General features: G+C 35.2%; 1 protein-coding gene across 1 annotated transcript; it reads left to right on the forward strand.

Annotated features, from left to right (window-relative positions):
- The first annotated feature begins 396 nt into the window (after window positions 1-396).
- On the forward strand, window positions 397-19274 carry LOC138366221 (transmembrane protein 184C-like). Its single transcript, XM_069327099.1, has 10 exons — window positions 397-589; window positions 2672-2814; window positions 3189-3225; window positions 3486-3688; window positions 4365-4491; window positions 5695-5849; window positions 6744-6864; window positions 10170-10344; window positions 12028-12215; window positions 13278-19274. Exons 1-10 carry the CDS (start codon window positions 470-472, stop codon window positions 13314-13316), a joined length of 1308 nt encoding a protein of 435 aa, XP_069183200.1. The 5' UTR covers window positions 397-469; the 3' UTR covers window positions 13317-19274.
- The last annotated feature ends 1207 nt before the right edge of the window (window positions 19275-20481 follow it).

Raw genomic sequence — 20481 nt, forward strand, 5'->3', positions numbered from 1 at the left:
ATACTGTACTGACATCCAAGTGAGGTCAAATACCAGCATCCCAGAGGGGCCAGATACTGGCATCCCAGGAAACCAGATACTGTACCAGCATCCCAGAGGGCCAGATACTGGCATCCTAAGGAGTCATATACTGGATTCCCAGAGAGTATCTGGGATGAAAGTCACTGGGATGATATCTGAGTGACTGACATCTCCAGTCATAAACCATCATGCCAGGGAGTCATATACTATCATGCCAGGAGTCGTATATCATCATGCCAGGGAGTCATAAACCGGCATGCCAGAAAGTCATAAACCGGCATGCCAGGGAGTCATATCCTGTACTGGCATGCCAGAGGGCTGGATACCAGACAATAATAATATAATTTTTAACAGGTTTGGCTTAGTACTTTTTCACAATTTCCATTTATTTTTAACAGGATGACAATTTTGGCTGGATTTACTGATAAATTGAAAAATTGAAACAAAGATGTGTGGAGAGCGGTGCCATGTTCTGTGTTCACAGTGGCGGCTGTGGATCAGGCCACTCGTGTTCGTTCTATATGGCGGCATCATCCTGGGCTTTGTTCCATATCTCATATACACACTGGTAAGTGCTCATTACAAATAATATTTTTTTATTAATTGCTTCTTCTCTAAACATTTCACATTTAATGAATAAAATGTCATTGTATTTAAATACCCAAGGTGCCCCATAGGTCTGGAGCCATAAGGCGAAATGATAAAACCTGCTTTAATGTTTTACTAATTCATTATTTTATTCACAGAATGGATTATCCGGAGGGGTTCTTGGGTTATTGGTGCTTGATTGGTCAGGCCGGGGATGCATCATGTCTTGTGTCTGGTTGCGGTTCTTTGCCATTACCTGCGCGCTCTGACTTCTGTGACCGGGAATGCGCTCTGGGTTAATCTGGTTTCCCTCGTTCCCTGTTCCAGGGCTCGGGTCTCCTTGGTTGTCCGCATGGGTTATTAAGTCTAGCCAGCCTGTGGTCTATCCTCATGCCCATGATATTAGGAAGTTTGCTGCATTGGCTGCCGTGTTTGGCATCATGTTTTGGGCTGATATCAGGTGCGGGGATTTTGGAGGTCGAACAGGGTCCTGGCCGCCTGATATTTGGTTAACGTTTCTGGGCCTGGGCATTCTTGTGTTGCTTTGGGCAGCAGGTTGTCTCGACTTTGTGTTGAGGTGTGTGTGGCAGCCGCCTCCTGGGTAAATCCTTCTTTTCCTTACCTTTGGTTATGTATCTTGAGAGGTTATCTTGAGATGATTTCGGGGCTTTAGTCTCCCTGTGGCCCGGTCCTCGACCAGGCCTCCACCCCCAGGAAGCAGCCCGTGACAGCTGACTATCTCCCAGGTACCTATTTACTGCTAGGTAACAGGGGCATCAGGGTGAAAGAAACTCTGTCCATTGTTTCTCACCGGCGCCCGGGATCGAACCCGGGACCACAGAATCACGTGTCCAGTCTTCTGTCTGCTCAGCTGCTGGCTCGCTTTAGATGTACTCTATGTCACGGATCTCGGCGCCATCTACGATCCAGGTGCCAAACTACAGCAGTTGACCCACCCTGTAATCATAGTTTCCCATCTTTTAGTCTGCCAAGCTGAAAGGTGATGAGCAACCACAGATGAGAGAGGGAAGTCAGTGAAGTCGGGACAGTGGAAGATGTGGGTCGATCTGAAGGTGCTAGCCAGTAAGGTTAGGTGGGCGCTGTTGTTGAGTGCTATAGACTTCACTCCTGGAGGTGCTAGCCAGTAAGGTTAGGTGGGTGCTGCTGTTGAGCGCTATAGACTTCACTCCTAGAGGTGCTAGCCAGAGGGGCTAGGTGAGCGCTGCGGTGGAGTGGTGGAGTGCTGTAGACTTCACTCCTGTAAGTGCTAGCCAATGAGGCTAGGTGAGCACTGTGGTTTGGGCGTTATAGATTTCGATTCTGGAAGGTACTAGCCAGAGGGGCTATTGGAGCTTAGCTGGATTTACTGACTGAACGTCCCAGCGAGTGTTTGCTACGGACATGAAACTTCGAAGACCTCATCAGAGGCACATTGCATCCGTCATCCATGAAGCAGGCTAGCGTAAGGGCTAGCAACACTGCTCCGGTTGACCTCGCAGAGACTTGTAAATATTATAATGGTAATGGGAAATAATAATGGGTTATGTTAAGTGTTGTTCTTTTAATTTTATCTTTAAACATTTACACTATATTCCCACCAAGATTAGGTTTCTCTGAACTTGAGTAGGATCATACAGTAGTTTAAAAAGAACCTGGTTACGAAGGGTTCGTAACAATTTAGCTCCAGGGAGCCGAAGGGGCTCACCACAGAAAACTGGCATTGAATATAATGAAATGTCATTTTCTGGGTGAGCCCCGGAGGCTCCCTAGCAACCCTCCCTCCCTCTGTTGGCTATTTTTGTTTGGTTGATACTTTGCCTCCAAACTGGAGTGGCTGGGTCGCTGGTGTGGGGGAGGGGGCTGTGATGATAAGCAACACGCCCCAAAAGGAGTGTAAAGTTTGCTTGTTTCCTCGGGATTGGAGGGAGTTCTGCCTCTCTTCGGTTTTCGGTTGCAATTTTCTTACCATGTGGGGTCTGTTTTGTTATGCCTAACTATTCTTAAATGTACAGTGTCTATTATACTGTATATTGAAACTTTGTTTTTTTTGTATCTTTTATAGATTTTACATGAAATGGATGGCTTCACGATTGCCTGGCTTATTGGTGGGATATTTGTGTTCATGGCGATCCCAATAACACTGTGGGAGATTGTGCAGCATCTCATCAACTACACTAAACCTAAACTACAGAAACACATCATCAGGTTTGATTCAACTTATTCATTTGTATTCATTTGAAATTGTAGGGATCTGTAGCCTCAGAGAAGAGAATAAAGTGTATTTAGAGAAGACCTTGTGGATTCTCACTGAATCACTTTCTGTGGTTGATTGTTCAATAAATCACTAGACTATATGTTTAACAGACCTCTAACCCGGTCCATGGAGGACAGAAGAAAATGTATACTGTATATGCTGTTAGCATTGTAAATGTCTGGCCATGTCTGTGGTAGAAAATAATAATACAAAAAATGGTTATGGTAGTGGTGTTAGTTACTGCTACATTGTCACTCTAAATTACTTTGTTTTGATTATGCATATTTTTGTTTTATATTAAATTAATATATAATTTTACTTTCAGGATTCTGTGGATGGTTCCAGTATATGCACTCAATGCAGTAAGTGTCTTTATTTTGCCTATTCAGAAGTTAAAAGGAGAGGGATCATTATGTAAATGAAACCTGTATCTATAAAATAGAATGTTTTCTTGTCTGTCTGAAATTGGAGGCCAAATGCTTAGCGCTAGTCTCAGCCAACTTTCCAAGATGACACATGGTGGGTTATAGGGGTGTCATAGGCCAGCCAGGGTCAGCCTCAGTGCCACAATTTAAGAAACATTGCCATCTATATCTGAAAATATAAAAAATTTATTTTTCAGTGGTTGGTACTCGGGTACTCGCCGTTTGCACAATATTTAGATACAGCAAGAGAATGCTATGAGGCCTATGTCATCTACAACTTCATGATGTTTCTCCTCAATTTTCTTGATGATGAAATGGATCTAGATGCCACTATGGAAACCAAACCCCAAACCAATCACTTCTTTCCTCTTTGTTGCCTCAAGCCGTGGCGTATGGGCAGGTGAGACTGAATTATTTTTGTTGATTTTTATAGTAAGCAGAAGTCCCTAAGTTGCTTCACTAGGAGGGGCTATGTATCCACTCTGGTCACTTACAGCATGCCAAGCTATGGTCACTTTTGAGCCCATTAGAATAAGTAACTTTTCAAATTAGAAAATTTATTTATAACAACTTGTACAAATCATTACAATAAGGCTAACTTACATTTTTTTACATAAAGTGAATAACATTTGAATGGTAACATATATATTTAAAAAATAATGTGCAGTTTACCATTAGAGCGGTGAGAAAGGTGTTAAGTTAAAAAAACATATAACGTAAAATCATAAAATATTGCTTCTAACTCATTACATCATTCACAAATTAACATAATTTGAAGGACTAGGTGTACAGTGTCCATCATAAATTGTCATATTCATTACAGATTCATTCATGCCTTTCTTACTGTATCTGATTCCACCCAGCCATATCCCTTACCATATCCTGTGTGTTGTCCACACTCCCTCCCTGCTTCCTCTCACACTCGCTCGCTCTTGTCTGTCCACCTTCTCAACTTTTTCAATTATAAATTTGTCCAGTTTGAATCCATTATTGCTAGTTTGGACTTTATGCTACCTTAAAAACTAGAGGTCTTGCTCTTCAACCTATAGTGTATACATTTAACTTTTTCTTGGCAGGGAGTTTATTCACCGGTGCAAGCATGGCATCCTACAGTATACTGTGTTCCACCTCATGACCACCTTAATAGCCTTTGTATGTGGCCAGGCGGGTGTTTATGAAGAAGGGAAATTATCTCCCAGAAATGTAAGTAACAATTTATTAACCAAACTGTCAGACACCGTTAATCATTTGCAATTTTATCTTTTTCTGGAGGATCTGAACGGCGGCCCCTTCAGCTATGTCAGCCGCACTGAGATAGCTCCATGCAGATGGAGCTAATAAAGCAAAATGGAGCTAATGGAGCAAAAATAAATGTCACTCCTCCCAGCACCTTTCAGAATATCTCAACAGGTTTTCCTTGTAGCTCATACCTTAGAACAATTACCATCTGTGTTTTATCATAAATATCCCGTGTTTCATCACACACAACTACCAAATATTCTGCATTCTTTATCTCTTCCTTGATCTATTTTTCCAGATTTCTAAAATAGATTCTAAAAGTTCATTTTGTATTAATTTTGTTCCTATAAACGTCATAGCATTATGTGTATGTGCATCTAAGCTGGAATGCATCCCACAGGGAAGATCAACTAATCCTCATTGTGTTGTGCAACTAAAAGCTTGCATGCTGAAACAATTTGCACAACAATGTTCACTTTACCCAGCATTGATAAATCAATCATGTTATTTATTTGCTTGGCTGACTGTTAATGTTTCATTATTTTCTGTGGTAAATGCCTCAAGTAAGTCATACTGTACCACTTTTCTTTCATGATGGATCCCCCACCAAAAACTAAACATAGAAAGCAAAATAATGCATTTTTCTCATCACAACCACAAAGACAGACATTTCTGATACACCCAGATGTTAAATTGTTGTGTGTATATTCTTTGTGCTTGTTCTTCTCTGTAGAATGGGTAAAACTGTTGTATGTCTTCATCCTCTTTTATTTCTATCATTTCACTTAATGTCAGCTTTAGCAATGTTTTATGTGATTAACATAAAACAATGTTTTATGTGATTAACACTTTAGCATGCCTGACACGACTCACAAATTGCATCGGAAAATAGGCCAAGCATTTGCGGTGAACACATAACCCAATGTTAAACTCTTTCACCCACAATGTTATACTTAATAATAAGACTAAGCAAAAATTAATGCATGATGCCATTTGCATCATCACCCACTCTGCGTATTTTGGTTTTATGACGCAGATTGTATCATCAGGACGCAAAAGTGTTAAATGTTTCTTTTTATGAACACCAGAAAATAGGCCTGTTTTAGAGCATGCAGTTTTGGGGTTAAGTAAATGTAATATTTTAATTTGATTTGGTCCAAATTTCAGGCATTTGTTTACCTCTTCGTGGTCAACAATCTATCCCAGTTTGTGGCCATGTACTGTTTAGTTTTATTCTACAAAGCTATGAGAAGGGAGTTAGACCCTATGTCTCCACTTGCCAAGTTCCTATGCATCAAGGCTGTGGTCTTCTTCTCATTCTTGTGAGTATTTTATTAATATGAAAATATTTTAAAATACAGTAATGTACTATTTGTAATGAAATAAATAATGTACTGGCATTGTATTTTCTCTTAATAGGGTTACTATTTTGTTTAAATATGAGGAACAGCTGTAGAATATTTTCTTAATGTTTAGATTTGAAGACATTTTCGTATGTATTTATATTTAGGCTGTCTTGGTATTACATCATCATCATCATCTCTATATTTCCAACCTTCGCTTCATCTACAAGTCCACGTATCATAACACATTTACACGCACATTTGTATTCTTCTCTAACAATCTCTCTACATATGTCTAATTGCATATCTTTTCATCAAATGTTATATTTCCATTTAGTACCTATGTGATTTTCTAAGCTACTCTATTCATTTGGTTGAATGAATTTTCAACCAAATGAATAGATGAAATTTCATTTCATCATTCTCAAGACGGGTATTTGGATGGTCTTCGTGGACACCCAGGCAGCGTCTTGGTATGTTCCTATGTTTCCGAGTGTTAAGATTTGGCTAGGTTTTGTTGTGGGGTGACTGCCTTACTGCTTTCGGGTTCTCCCAGTTCGGCTTAATCTTGTTCTACGCGTGTTCACACACTTGGCTTGGGTCGTCGTGATTCCTCATTTGTCGGGGGATAAGGTTTTGGCCTGCTTCAACAACTGGCTGGTGTGGGGCTCCCACTTGGTCCGAGTGTCTACTAGTGAGGGATCTGATTCTATCCCAGATTGCTTGGGAAGCTATAGGGGTCCCATCAGAAAAGGGAATTTCATTGCATTCCATGCTCAGTTTTTTATTTGCATTTTATATAAATACTAAAATTAAATTTCCAGATTATATTTTCAGATAATTCTAATTTTTGTTTTAATACTTCTTTTGCAGTCAAGGAGTTGCTATCATGTTTTTGATGAAGGCACAGTTTATGCATAATATATTCCACATAAATGGTAAAACTGAAGAAGAGAATGAAAGTAAGGAGCGGGAAGATTCCAGCATCATTCAGGTACATTTACATATTAATTCCAAGCACAAGTTATTACAACTGACTTTTATGAAGCATGTGTGTGTAAATATTCATGCACTATAATCAAACTTCCCTAACTATTCTGGATTTTATTATTTTCATAATTTTCAGTCGGATATGCTATTGTCGTATCATGTTCTTGAGTCATCTTTTGGGGGAGTTTTTAACACTTAAACAACAAAAATCATATATACATGTACTGTATATGATTTTTGTCTGACTGGACTGTGTATAATATATATATATATATATATATATATATATATATATATATATATATATATATATATATATATATATATATATATATAATATATATAATATATATATATATATATATATAAATATATATGTCGTACCTAGTAGCCAGAACGCACTTGTCAGCCTACTATGCAAGGCCCGATTTGCCTAATAAGCCAAGTTTTCATGAATTAATTGTTTTTCGACTACCTAACCTACCTAACCTAACCTAACCTAACTTTTTCGGCTATCTAACCTAACCTAACCTATAAAGATAGGTTAGGTTAGGTTAGGTAGGGTTGGTTAGGTTCGGTCATATATCTACGTTAATTTTAACTCCAATAAAAAAAAATTGACTTCATACATAATGAAATGGGTAGCTTTATCATTTCATAAGGAAAAAAATTGAGAAAATATATTAATTCAGGAAAACTTGGCTTATTAGGCAAATTGGGCCTTGCATAGTAGGCTGACAAGTGTGTTCTGGCTACTAGGTACGACATATATATATATAAATATATATATATATATATATATATATATATATATATATATATATATATATATATATATATATATATATATAATATATATATAAATATATATATATATATATATATATATATATATATATATATATATATATATATATATATATATATATATATATATATATATAAATATATATATAAATATATAAATATATATATTTATATATTAATATAATTATTTTTATTCTAGCATTGTTGAGGCAGTTGATAGTGGTAAGGATTGCGATGTTGTATACCTTGACTTTAGCAAAGCTTTTGATACAGTGCCACATGAAAGACTGATTAAAAAGATAGAGTCTCATGGTATTGGGGGTGCTATATTAAGCTGGATTAGGGCATGGCTATACCAAAGGAAACAGAGAGTTAGTATAAATGGAATCAAGTCAGAGTGGGAAAATGTTGTAAGTGGAGTGCCTCAAGGCTCTGTCCTGGGACCTCTGTTGTTTATAATATATATAAATGATTTAGATTCAGGTTTGAGTAGCAACATTTGCAAATTTGCCGATGATACGAAAATCGGTAGGGAAATTAATTCGGAGGAGGACTCACTATCACTTCAAGTTGATCTAGATAGGGTTTTGAAATGGTCAAAGGATTGGCAGATGCAGTTTAATGCTGATAAATGTAAAGTTCTGAGGTTAGGTAATGATGATAGAGTTACAAGATACGAGCTAGATGGTGTTGTGATTGCGAAGTCGGATTGCGAAAGGGATCTGGGAGTTATGATTAGTAAGAATTTAAAACAAAAGGATCAATGCATAAATGTTCGTAATAAGGCAAATCGGACACTTGGATTTATTAATCGCAGCGTTAGTAACAAGACACCTGGTGTGGTTCTCAAGCTATATCTTGCTCTAGTTAGGCCCCATTTAGATTATGCAGTTCAGTTTTGGTCGCCATATTATAGAATGGATATAAATTCACTTGAACGTGTCCAGCGTAGGATGACTAAGTTAATTCCCCAAATTAGAAATCTTTCATATGAAGAAAGATTAACAAAGCTTAAGTTGCATTCACTGGAAAGGCGAAGAGTTAGGGGTGACATGATAGAGGTTTACAAGTGGATGAATGGACATAACTGGGGGGATATTGGTAGGGTATTAAAAGTATCAACACAGGACAGAACACGAAACAATGGGTATAAATTGGATAAGTTTAGATTTAGGAAAGACTTGGGTAAATACTGGTTCAGTAACAGGGTTGTTGATTTGTGGAACCAATTGCCGCGTAACATTGTGGAAGTGGGGTCCCTCGATTGTTTCAAGCACGGGTTGGACAAGTATATGAGTGGGATTGGGTGGTTATAGAATAGGAGCTGCCTCGTATGGGCCAATAGGCCTTCTGCAGTTACCTTTGTTCTTATTTCTTATATAATATATATATATATATATATATATATATATATATATATATATATATATATATATATATATATATATATATATATATATATATATATTATATATAGTTTTATATATATATATATATATATATATATATATATAAATAGTTATATATATATATATATAATATATATATATATAACTATTTATATATATATATATATATATATATATATATATATATAAAACTATATATAAATATATATATATATATATATATATATATATATAATATATATATATATATATATATATATATATATATATATATATATATATATATATATATATATAAAAGGTAACTGCAGAAGGCCTATTGGCCCAAACTAGGCAGCTCCTATTTATAACCACCCAATCTCATTCATAATCAGTATATGTCTAATCTATACATGAAATAATCAAGGGATCCTACTTACATTATATTATCCAGTAATTGGACAAATCAACAACCCTGTTACCAAACCAGTATTTACCCAGGTCTTTCTGAAATCCAAACTTGCCCAATTTATACCCATTGTTTCATGTTCTGTCTTGTGTTGATACTTTTAATACCCTAATATTCCCTTTGTTATGTACATTCATCCATTTGTACACCTCTATCATGTCGCCCCAGTTACTTGATTCAACAATTGCAAATACCATTCGTTGTCTTCTTGAAAAACATGGATTAATAAATGATTCACAACAAGGTTTTACTAACAGCCGTTAATGTTTAACAAATTTGCTATCATTTTATTCCATCATAGTATAGGCTGTTGATAATGGTAAAGTAACCATTAAAGTCATGTGTGATGTTGTGTATCAAGACAAACACACAACTTCAGAATGATGGCTGGCTTCAGAATGATGACTGGCTTCAGAATGATGACTGGCTTCAGAATGATGGCTGGCTTCAGAATGATGGCTGGCTTCAGGATGATGGCTGGCTTCAGGATGATAGGATGGGATGATTGATGGCTAGGCCTGCAGCAGTTTTCCTGTTGATTTCTCTAAATTAAATTTTAGTTTATTATATGGTTTTCTTCCCTTTTGTATTATCAATATGCTCGTTTTATTTTGTCTGATCCATGCTCTTTTGTGTTTCCTTCAGAACTTTTTAATCTGTGTAGAGATGTTCATAGCAGCAGTTGCTCACCATTACGCCTTCTCATACAAGTCTTATGTTGATGAAGAATATGAGACTGGAAATTGCTGCCACACTTTCCTACTCATCTGGGACATATCAGACGTGCGCTCAGACATTAGAGAGCACGTTTATGTTGTTAGTAAGTATTCTCACATGTATTCTTTGTGTAATCTTTAAGATTGTTTTAATTTATACAAATTAATTTTAAGTTTTCCACTGTAAATGATGGTTCTGTTCTTCAGGGGCAGTAATAGTTGTGTTTTACTTTACCTTTTTCTTAATAAATTTACTCTCAAAAGATTGAATTGTACCTAAAGAACCTTCCTAATTATAACTTGCAAGAATTGAACCCTGTGGTACTCCACTCATGACATTTTTCCAATTCTATACATTGCCTCTGATACTGCCCTCATTTTCCTGTCAGAAAATTTGTCATCCATGTTAGAAGTCTAACTGTCATACCTCCAGTATGTTCCAGTTTACAGAACAGTCTCTTATGTGGACCTCTGTCAAAAGCCTTTTTTAGGTCCAGATAGATACAGTACTGCCAAACCAACCATCTCTGTTCTGTAAAATCTCGGCTCAATCATAGAAACTGAGTAAATTTGTTACACAGGATCTTCCAGATCGAAAACCATACTGTCTGTCTGTTATTATATAATTTTTCTCCAGGTGTTCTACCCATTTAGTTTTAATTATTTTTTCCAATATTTTGACTATTACACATGTCAGTGCTACAGGTCTATAATTGAGGGGTTTCTTCTTTGCTACAGGTACCACTTTTGTAGATTGGTACTATGTTAGCCTTATTCCACACATCTGCTAGGACTCCTGTATACAGGGATGCCTGAAAAATCAGTTGAAGTGGAATGCTGAGCTCGGGTGCACATTCTTAGAACCCATGGTGAAACTCCATCTGGGCCAACTGCTTCATTTTTACTTGGCTCCTTGAGCATTTTTTCCACTTCATCTCTAGACATCTCTATATGCCCAATGTTGTTCTTTGGCATTCTTATTGTGTCTGGTTCTCTGAAGATTCCATTTTGCACGTAAAAAACTTTGGAACTGTTTGTTTAATGTTTCACACATCTCCTTTTCTTTTTCCATGAATCTGTTTTCCATTTCAATCTCTGAATATTATCCGTTACCTGCAATTTGCTTTTGATGAATTTATAGAATAGGCCTGGTTCTATTTTACATTTGTCCACTATCCCGTTATCAAAATGTCTCTCTGCATTTCTCCTCACTGCCGTGTAGTTGTTTCACACTTCTTGTATTGCTGGTATGTTTGAGGGTTTGGCTTCTTCCTATATTGATTCTTTTCCAATAAAATTCCTTAAAATTTTAAGTTCCCCATAATGTCCTCTCCTTAAACAGGTTTTTTGACTGATTCAACTTCCTCATTCTCTTCCCAGATTATAATGCATTGCATACTTTATTCCCAAATGGGCATAGTCACTTTTACCCAAAGGAGGAAGGTACTGAATGTCAAATATCTCTTCCTCTTTCCTGGTGAATATCAAATCCAGCATGGAGGGAACATCCCCTTCCCTCATCCTCATAGCTGGTTTAACGTGTTGATACATGAATGTCACCAGGATGAGGTTTATGAATCTACAGGTCCAAAAGTCCTCTGTTCTAGCTTCATATGCCTCCCAGTCTATGGATTTAAAGTTGAAGTCCCCGATTACCAACAGTCATGATCTATCTATGTCTGCTCTTGCTATAATCTCTCTCATTATTGTTATGAGGCCCTCTTGTTTATTATCCAGCTTCTCCTTTGTCCGTGTGTTGCATGATAGTGTAATATTGTGTATTTTAGGTGAAGGAATGAAACGTCGTTTAACATCACGTGGAAGTGGATGGCCTGGAGGTGCAACTGTAACAGGTGGCGTGAATGGCGGTGATGAACACACACGCCTCATTGCCCCACATGCACACTCCGGCCCCAACGCATCCCATCGCTACATGTCAACGTCAGATTCAGAACATGATATCGTTATCCAACAGGTAATTTAAATTATGAAGGGATCATGGTTCTTAGCTTACTTTCACCAATAATATCAAATTTTGATTCTGTGATCTTTCAAAACTATTTTTCTTTCTGCCAGTTATCTCTGTGTTAAACTGCAATAATTATTTCAATGCTTGCTACAATATATGATACAATGGCAGCAACAAAATTCCATGGTAAATTAATACTTTTTGGTATTACGTATTGCTTGTATGACATTGAACTATTTTAATAATGTTCTTATTACTGGAGAAATATGGAAGGCATTAAAAATAAACTTGAAATTATTCGCTGAGAACATTATTTTATTTCAGAGTAACGTAAGTGGAATAATGTTGTAAATATTTCACTGGTTAGTAATGGTGGCAAACAATATGCTGTTCTCAGACCCTTGTTATTTGTTGTAGGTTCAGGCACTGTTGAAGCTACCAGAGAAGGCTGTCACAAGACAGATGTTTCATTATATAGTAGAGCATTAATGACCTTCCCAAGATGCTATTTTGAATATGGTTTAATTTATGTAAATTCTGTAGTCAAAAATTGAACTACATAATCTTGATGTGGCCTAAAAGAGAACCCAACACATCTTGATATGAATTCCAGCATCTTATTTGCCTTATTTTGAACACTTATACATTTATTTAGTTTTGGGACTCAAGATCTTTTCTAATCATACCTCCCATTTTTTTTTCATTCAGATTCAGAAATGTTGACATTGTTAAACTTATCCAGTTATTATTATAATTTTGTAGGCTCTGAACCCTACATTTGTCAGCGTTAAACTGCATTTACCAATCTTAACTCCATTTTACAAGCCTATCTAAATCATCTTTTAGCTCTTTTGAGTCTCCTGAAAACCTGATACTTTATTGCTCAAGATGATTTAGATAGACTTTTAAAATAATAATAACACTTCATATGTTAGACATATGTACGAATGAGTTTAGGTGAACATAAACAGGAGCCGCCATATATATGCCATTAGGCCTACTGCAGTTTCCTTAATACTTATGTTCTTATATTGCATTTCAGTTGACTTACTGGTGGAAATTTTTCAGGGTGAAGGATGTGAGTGTGAGGATGTGAAGGCCATGTGACACCCAAGCACCCCTCGGCCAGGCACTGTGGTGTGATGGAGCGGGGGTGATGATATAAGCCATCAAGAGGAACAGTGTGGTCACATTTGAAGTGTAACATTTGTAAACAGGCCAGTATAGCCTATATGCCTCATAAAGACATTTATATGTGTTCCAAAACTAGTGTTTCATAATTTAGGAAGCTCATCTGATTGAATTACTGACACACTTGGACTAATTTACAAATATAAAAATACATTAGCTTTTGACCTGACTTTTGCTCCTTATTCATCAGAAAGTGATGCCAAAGATTTTACTGTAAGTTTAATTTGAATATGGGTATACTCTGTGTAGAACAGGGAGCCTATGGATGGTTACTGAGGATCCTTGAGCAAATATTTGAGGCTGATTCTATTTGGTGACCCCATGCAGTTAATAGCCAGATCTGGCAGAACTTGGCCTGACTGACTGAGCAACATGTACTTCATCCACATTATCAGAGTGCATTTCTTGAAGGAATTATATATAGCTTTGGATATCAGTAAGCTGAAATGAGAAGTGCAGTTTGGGAATTTAATTGATAAGCATTAAACAAATATTTGTTCATTAGCCCAGCTACTACTACTACTACTATTGTAGGTCTTGGAAATCTTTTAAGGTATTGGTTCAATACGTGTTACAGAACCTGTACACTGTTAAGATAAGCAGGCAAGATGTAATGTTTCTTATTTGCCATATCTAGGCTGGATATAAGCTTAGGTGACATTCAACAAATGTTTTGTAATTTAAATAACAATGTTTGGACATGTAAATACAGTATAATGTATCTTGAAAGTTATACAGTGAGTTATACTATGGATTCATTATGGTCACAAATGTTTAAGATTTAGTACTTGTACTTCCAAAAAAAAAAAAAAATTGTAATTCGAGTAGTGTAAAATACAGTACGATTAAATTTATACCTAGTGTGTAGGTAAGAAAGTGTTGATAAGTAATCCAAGTATTTCTTGTTTGTATGTACACAACACATCTTTCAAGTAAGAGATGGGCACACATCTTTCGAGTAAGAGATGGGCACACATCTTTCAAGTAAGAGATGCGTACACATCTTTCAAGTAGAGATGGGCACTCTTACTTCAAGTAAGAGATGGGCACACATCCTACAAGTAATAGATGGGCACAGATCCATCAAGTTAAGATGGGCACACAAGTAAGGAGGGAGCGGTATTGGTGTAAACGCTGTCCACACATATTGATCTCAGCATGTCTTAACGTACTCTCTCGTCAGTGCAATCCATTTTTACATGTACTCGGGTGCAAGTAAAGTGTTTAAATATTTTGAATCTACATTCTAGTTCAGTTAATGTGTCGAATCACAATACTATATCTCTTACGATATTTTTCATTACAAGCCATCTTTATGGCTGGAAAATAATCATTTCATTTCATCATATCTTGTGTTGGACTGTGAACCATTTTAGCGAGCTTCCAGCATTTGTGTTTATATGATAATGGATAACCACATCAAATTTAAACTTTAAATTGTGTGAACACTTTAGTCTATATTTTAACACATTTTCTGAAGCAAAATCTCAAAATACATTAAATCTTTGCCAAATGTGACTCTTATTTATTTTATAAGGTAGACTAAAATAGATAAATTATTTGACTAAATGAGGAAAATATTTTGTATAAAATGTTCATTGCATTTTGGAAGCTTTATAGGCACGCAGCAGCTGCCTCCGAGACTCACAACCAGGCTAGCTTCGTTCCAGCTTGTGAGAATACTTATGCTTGTAATATTCCATTAAAAATAAAATCCCCTTGAGCAATTATGATGCCAAACTGTAGATCAGCTGCATTTAGTAGTGTTGTGAAGAAGCAATGTGAGTGATGACATTAACTGAGAAAGCGATATTATATATAAACACTTATATAAGTGATAAAGATACTTTAGTGTAGCATGAAGTTTGAGTCAATGATCCATCATCCTTACACTAATCCCTACAACCCCAAAATAATCAGCATTGGTAAATACATTACTGCTTTACTGCACATGCATTATGAGATATTTGTAAATTTTGGAAAAGGTTTTTAAAATAGAATGCGATGAGGAAAGAAGTACCCCTTTCTGACCGGCATCTTGGTAGCTTCCCTGAGTTTTAGCACTGGACCCACCTTGGTCCTGAATAACTTTGAACCCTATGGAGACAAGTAACCTTATAAATTGCCTTATCCCTTAGTCCAGGGACAAGAAGCACGAACACACTGATACCATGTTACACACTGATAGCATGCCTCAAGCCACCACAGAGACACTGCTTGTAATGACACACAAGAACATTCCAAAGCCCTCGACACTTCCTTCAAGCAACCTCTGGTGTCTCTAAAATTACCAAGAGTTACTCTGAAACACTATCCAAGTATCCACTGCCAACAAAGGGCCACATCAAGGACATGATAAGAGGACCTTATACTACTTGGCCAATTTCAGAAATGCCTTTAAATACATTGAAAAATGTTATTGGTAATTCACGACGAATGTGTGTATGTGAAATGCTAGAATATGAAATAGTTGTATGGAACCAATATTCAAAAACATATAAATAAAAGATTTAAGTACAGCTCTGCAGCTAGTTGACTTTTAGGTCTAAAAAAGTAAGAGTTATGTGATGAGACTAGAGTCATTAAAAGCAGTTTGCCAATAATAGTAAATGAGGTTAAAAGGTGATGTAGATCATGTACAAAATTTTGATACATTTACAAAATTTATAAGAGGGAACATTTTGCAATTCTGCAACATGACGAAAGAGGTACGTAAATTATCTTTTGCAGGTAGAGTAGTAAACATATGTAATAAATGAGAGGTTTGTATTTGTCAAAATCATGTTAAGCTTCAAAATGTCTGACAGTTTGTGGGGACACCATGAGCATAGCTCCCATCCTGTAGCCACACTGGGCAATTACACACTGGTACATACTGTATGTTACACATTGGTATGCACTGTATGTTACACACACTGGTACATATTGTATGCACGTGGACACACAATATTTGTAAGCATGTGTGTGAGATTGTGGCTGACAATCTTCCGTGTGGTACCGCTGAAACCAAAGAAACTTTGGAAAATATTGTTCAGGTTCAACTTTGTATATAGGAAGAAATTTTGTCTCTTTATTTTTGCATATACAGTATAATGTGATTACTTATCAAGTAATATGAATTGTTTTATTATTATTGTTAGCTACTAAATAGTATATAGTACAGTATTCACTTTTTACTTAAAATGCACTCTGGTAGCAGTGTTCAATTGAACTCTGGCATTATTTCATTAGAAAAATTATTTTCTAATGTAGCATGTTGCACTGCAATTAAGTTTGTGCCTCACTTCACAAGAAGAGCTTGTCTTGTAATATTTGTCTCTGTAGCTCTAATAACCAGTACTGTACTGTATAACGTTTGTATATTTCTACTCATTATGTCAAATTACACATGGTACATTTCACCAAAGTCTTTAAAATGGTATTTAGCTGTGTTAAACATGCATGTACATAAAGATGGGGAAATAAATAATGTATAATTATGAATAGTAAACAGAGCCTGATAATTATGTGTAGCGTTGGTACTAGATGAGAAAATTTGGCATGTCGAGGGCAGATGTTCACAATGCTATCTGTTTCTCGTACACTTTTTCCCATTTAAGTTCTTCATTTATAATGTGAATTTTGAGTGTTTTAGGAATGCATTTCTAATTAGATACAAGTATCAGAATTATATGGCTTTCATAATCTTGTTAGCATCAAACACTGCTATTGAGTTCTAATTATACCTCACTTGTCTCACTTAAAAGTCATCAAATGTTGTAATCATAGAGGCCAATATGTGTGTTTGCTGTGAAGTGTATTTTGTTAAGTGGTATTTTGTGCAATGCTGTGTTAAGTCAAATAAAATGGATACTTTAAATAAATTTATAAAATGTACTGTTTGATAAATACAGTACTGTAGTTACAAGCAAACATAGCAAGAACCATCTTTAATATTTAAAAATTGGCATAAAGAAATTAAAAAGATTATATTTCTAGTAAGGATTTATAGTATTATAATAAAATTTAATTTCTATTTGAAAATACTGTCCGAGTAGTTCAGCACTAGGTCATAAGTGTTCCCCAAGACATAGGATATCATTATTTCCATAAAGAATAATTACTAAAGTTTTTTTTTGTGGTGGGGTGGGAGATGGTGATCTACAGTATACTGTATTACATTTCTATCAAGAAAAATACTTGCACTTTCCATATATAGTGTACCATGAAAAATCAAATACAGTTTAGTAAAAAACAAATTTTTGTTTTTGAATGTTATTTTTTTTCAAATTCTACATTCTATAATGTGAAAATGATCCAAGTAATTAATTCAAGCATAATGTGCACAAAGCATTTGTGGTTAGTCAAGTAAGGGAAACCAGGAATCATGACTTTCCACAAGAGATACTGTAGTTGGAAATTAGTGGAGAATAATTTAAAGCAAAAGTTTGACTTCCAGATAGGGTTTAGGGAGCTCTAGGATGCACATGGGTGTCATAATGGGGTAAGCAAGAGTCTTTGGGATTACCAAAGTCCTTGCTCTAAGCCAGTTACAATAAGCAGGAAGCAGAGCATACATTGTGAAGGATTAAGTTAACAATTAAATTAGTTAACCATGTCAAATTAAATCAGTTACCAAGAGGTAAGGAGGAAATCTTTGTGCATGACCATAGCAAGGTTGGCAAAGATTAATAAGTGCTCTCAATAGTATGTTGGACATATCACCTATAATGACACCCAGAAATTAGTTTCAAGAAGTGCCTTTCCTATTCTTTTTCACAAAAACCACATGGCCAGGCTGCATTGGTTGATAATTAGTAGTCAAATGTTCATATTGCTTAAAGTTTTTGTAGGGGAATTAAATTTAAAATGTTTTACAATGGAAGAGTCAGTGCAAATTTGAGGCCCCTCATCTATTTTTAATCCATTTTTTTAACAATAGTATTACCTAAGAATGGACATCAAGTACTGTATATTTGATAAATTTTTAAAACATGATACTTGAGACAAGTATATGGGTAAAGCAGTTATAGCGAGAATTTCAGTAGCAGTGTTCAATCTGCTCAACTATACTGTGCCTCATGGAATGATCATTTAAGTGATAATTAGTTTTCTTGACAAATATACTCATTCTGAATGTATATTAGTGCCTCAGTCTTTCTCTCATGATCTGATACTTGTGTAGTTTCAGGTAAAATATTTCATTCCAGTATAGTTAAGTAGTGTTTCCTTGCTTTTATGCTACAATGAAAACTAGTGTTTTATTATTGGTATAAACAGTGTATTTTGTCTATGGGAAGGTTTCTACAGTGATTTTGATACATCAAATATTATTTTAGCCTTTTGATTTATTAAACAAATTTAATGACTAATTCAAACTTGCATTTATTGCAGAATATTAGAAAAATCTCACTTCAATACACACAATGCAAAATATGTGCGACACAAATTAGGAGTCTGAAATAAACTGAAAATCAAGATTTAAACAAGAGCATTGACCTATTTTGGGATTTTTACCATGTTCCAATTGTGTTCATTATGTACAAGTTTTGATTTGCTGATTATGCTGCAGAAGGATGAGCTTACTAAAAATATTTGTTACTTTATGTGTTAAACATTATTTATTCACCATACACTGGAAATTAAAATTATAGATTAAAAACTATATATAAATGAATTTATCCAAGGGTCACCATCTCTAGTGGCTTCAATGGGTAAAGGAAGCTAGCAAAGTGTCAAAGCTTCTCCCATGGTTCCTGAGGATTACTTCCAGTTAAGGAAATTAGTATGAATATTGTACTGTATATAAATTACAGGTAAAGAGTGAAGTAGTGTTGTATTCTCTGCCTGAGCACTCTAGGGTATTGTACTTGGCATTAAATAGGTTTTAACTTACTGTAGTTTGGTTATACTTTGTTTCTTTTAGTGTGATTATGTAAGACTTAGTTATTGATGTTTAGTGTATGAAGATAAATGTTATAAGTGGCAGGTGGTCATCCTAAACCCTTCGAACCTCTGAGTGGGTTTAACATGAAGCAGAATTTAAAAGTTAACAAAAATATTGAGAACTGAATGTTAGCAAGAAATTTGTGATGGGAACAGTAGGTATGGGGTTGTAAAGTTGTTACTTTGAATAGTTGCTGGTACTAGTTCATCTTTTCCAAACTTAAATATTTAGTAATATTGGAGTGGTATGGCAACATTTTTACCTAGTCAGACTTCCACCTGTTCATGAAGTGATATCATTGTACAGTACTGTATTTGCATGGTTTGTAGTTTCTCATATAACCTCAACCTTAATAATAAATAAATAAATAAATTATATATATTATATATATATATATATATATATTATATATTATATATATATAATATATATATATATATATATATATATATATATATATAATTTATTTATTTATTTATAATTAATATTATCACTTCTTGGGACCTTTGAATTTACTGTTTCAATTACTTTGCCAACTAGTTTTCAAAGTATAATCCTGTAATTGGATTTACAACCTTTCTTCTTTACAAAATAATATGTAAACTTCCTAATGCATTTAAACTTCTGAAAGACTAAAGTATACATAGATTATTATTTAGTTTGTCGAATCATAGTGATTAACATTTAATAAAGAAATGCGTTATTTTTCCTATGAGATATGTGGACAAGACGTTCAATACTGTATATGCACGTACAGTACAGTACTTTGTCTAAATAATTTTGAGTTTAAATTTATTTTTCTATGCTATTTATGTGAACACAAAGGAAAACAATCATGTCACTATATATAGAAATATAGAATTACAAATTTGTGTTTAGATTGATAAACAGGAGTCTCGTTCTCCTTGGTTTGGTGATTAGTGACAACCTGCATGTCCATACAGATTGGCAGCACATGTCAGTTCTTGGTGTTCTTACTTCTAATTTACACATGTTTGAAGACGTAATCATCATTACCGCCCTTTACTCTTCTTGCTAACTGAGCAAATATTCAGTCCTATCTGGGAGATACATGAGGAATCTGTTACGAATGCTCCATTTCTTTACTAGTATTTTCAGAATTAAATCTGTAACATACCTCACTTGGTTTAATGA

This window comes from Procambarus clarkii, chromosome 19, assembly GCF_040958095.1.
Source record: "Procambarus clarkii isolate CNS0578487 chromosome 19, FALCON_Pclarkii_2.0, whole genome shotgun sequence".
In the NCBI taxonomy this organism is placed as follows: Eukaryota; Metazoa; Arthropoda; class Malacostraca; order Decapoda; family Cambaridae; genus Procambarus; species Procambarus clarkii.

What these genes read in the sequence shown, in the direction of transcription:
- LOC138366221 (XM_069327099.1), top strand. Translation starts at nt 470, where the DNA reads ATGTGTGGAGAGCGGTGCCATGTTCTGTGTTCACAGTGGCGGCTGTGG. An exon ending in AAGCCGTGGCGTATGGGCAG is followed by an intron (nt 3,689 to 4,364) that starts GTGAGACTGAAT and finishes TTTTCTTGGCAG; the next exon opens with GGAGTTTATTCACCGGTGCA. An exon ending in AGAGCACGTTTATGTTGTTA is followed by an intron (nt 10,345 to 12,027) that starts GTAAGTATTCTC and finishes TGTGTATTTTAG; the next exon opens with GTGAAGGAATGAAACGTCGT.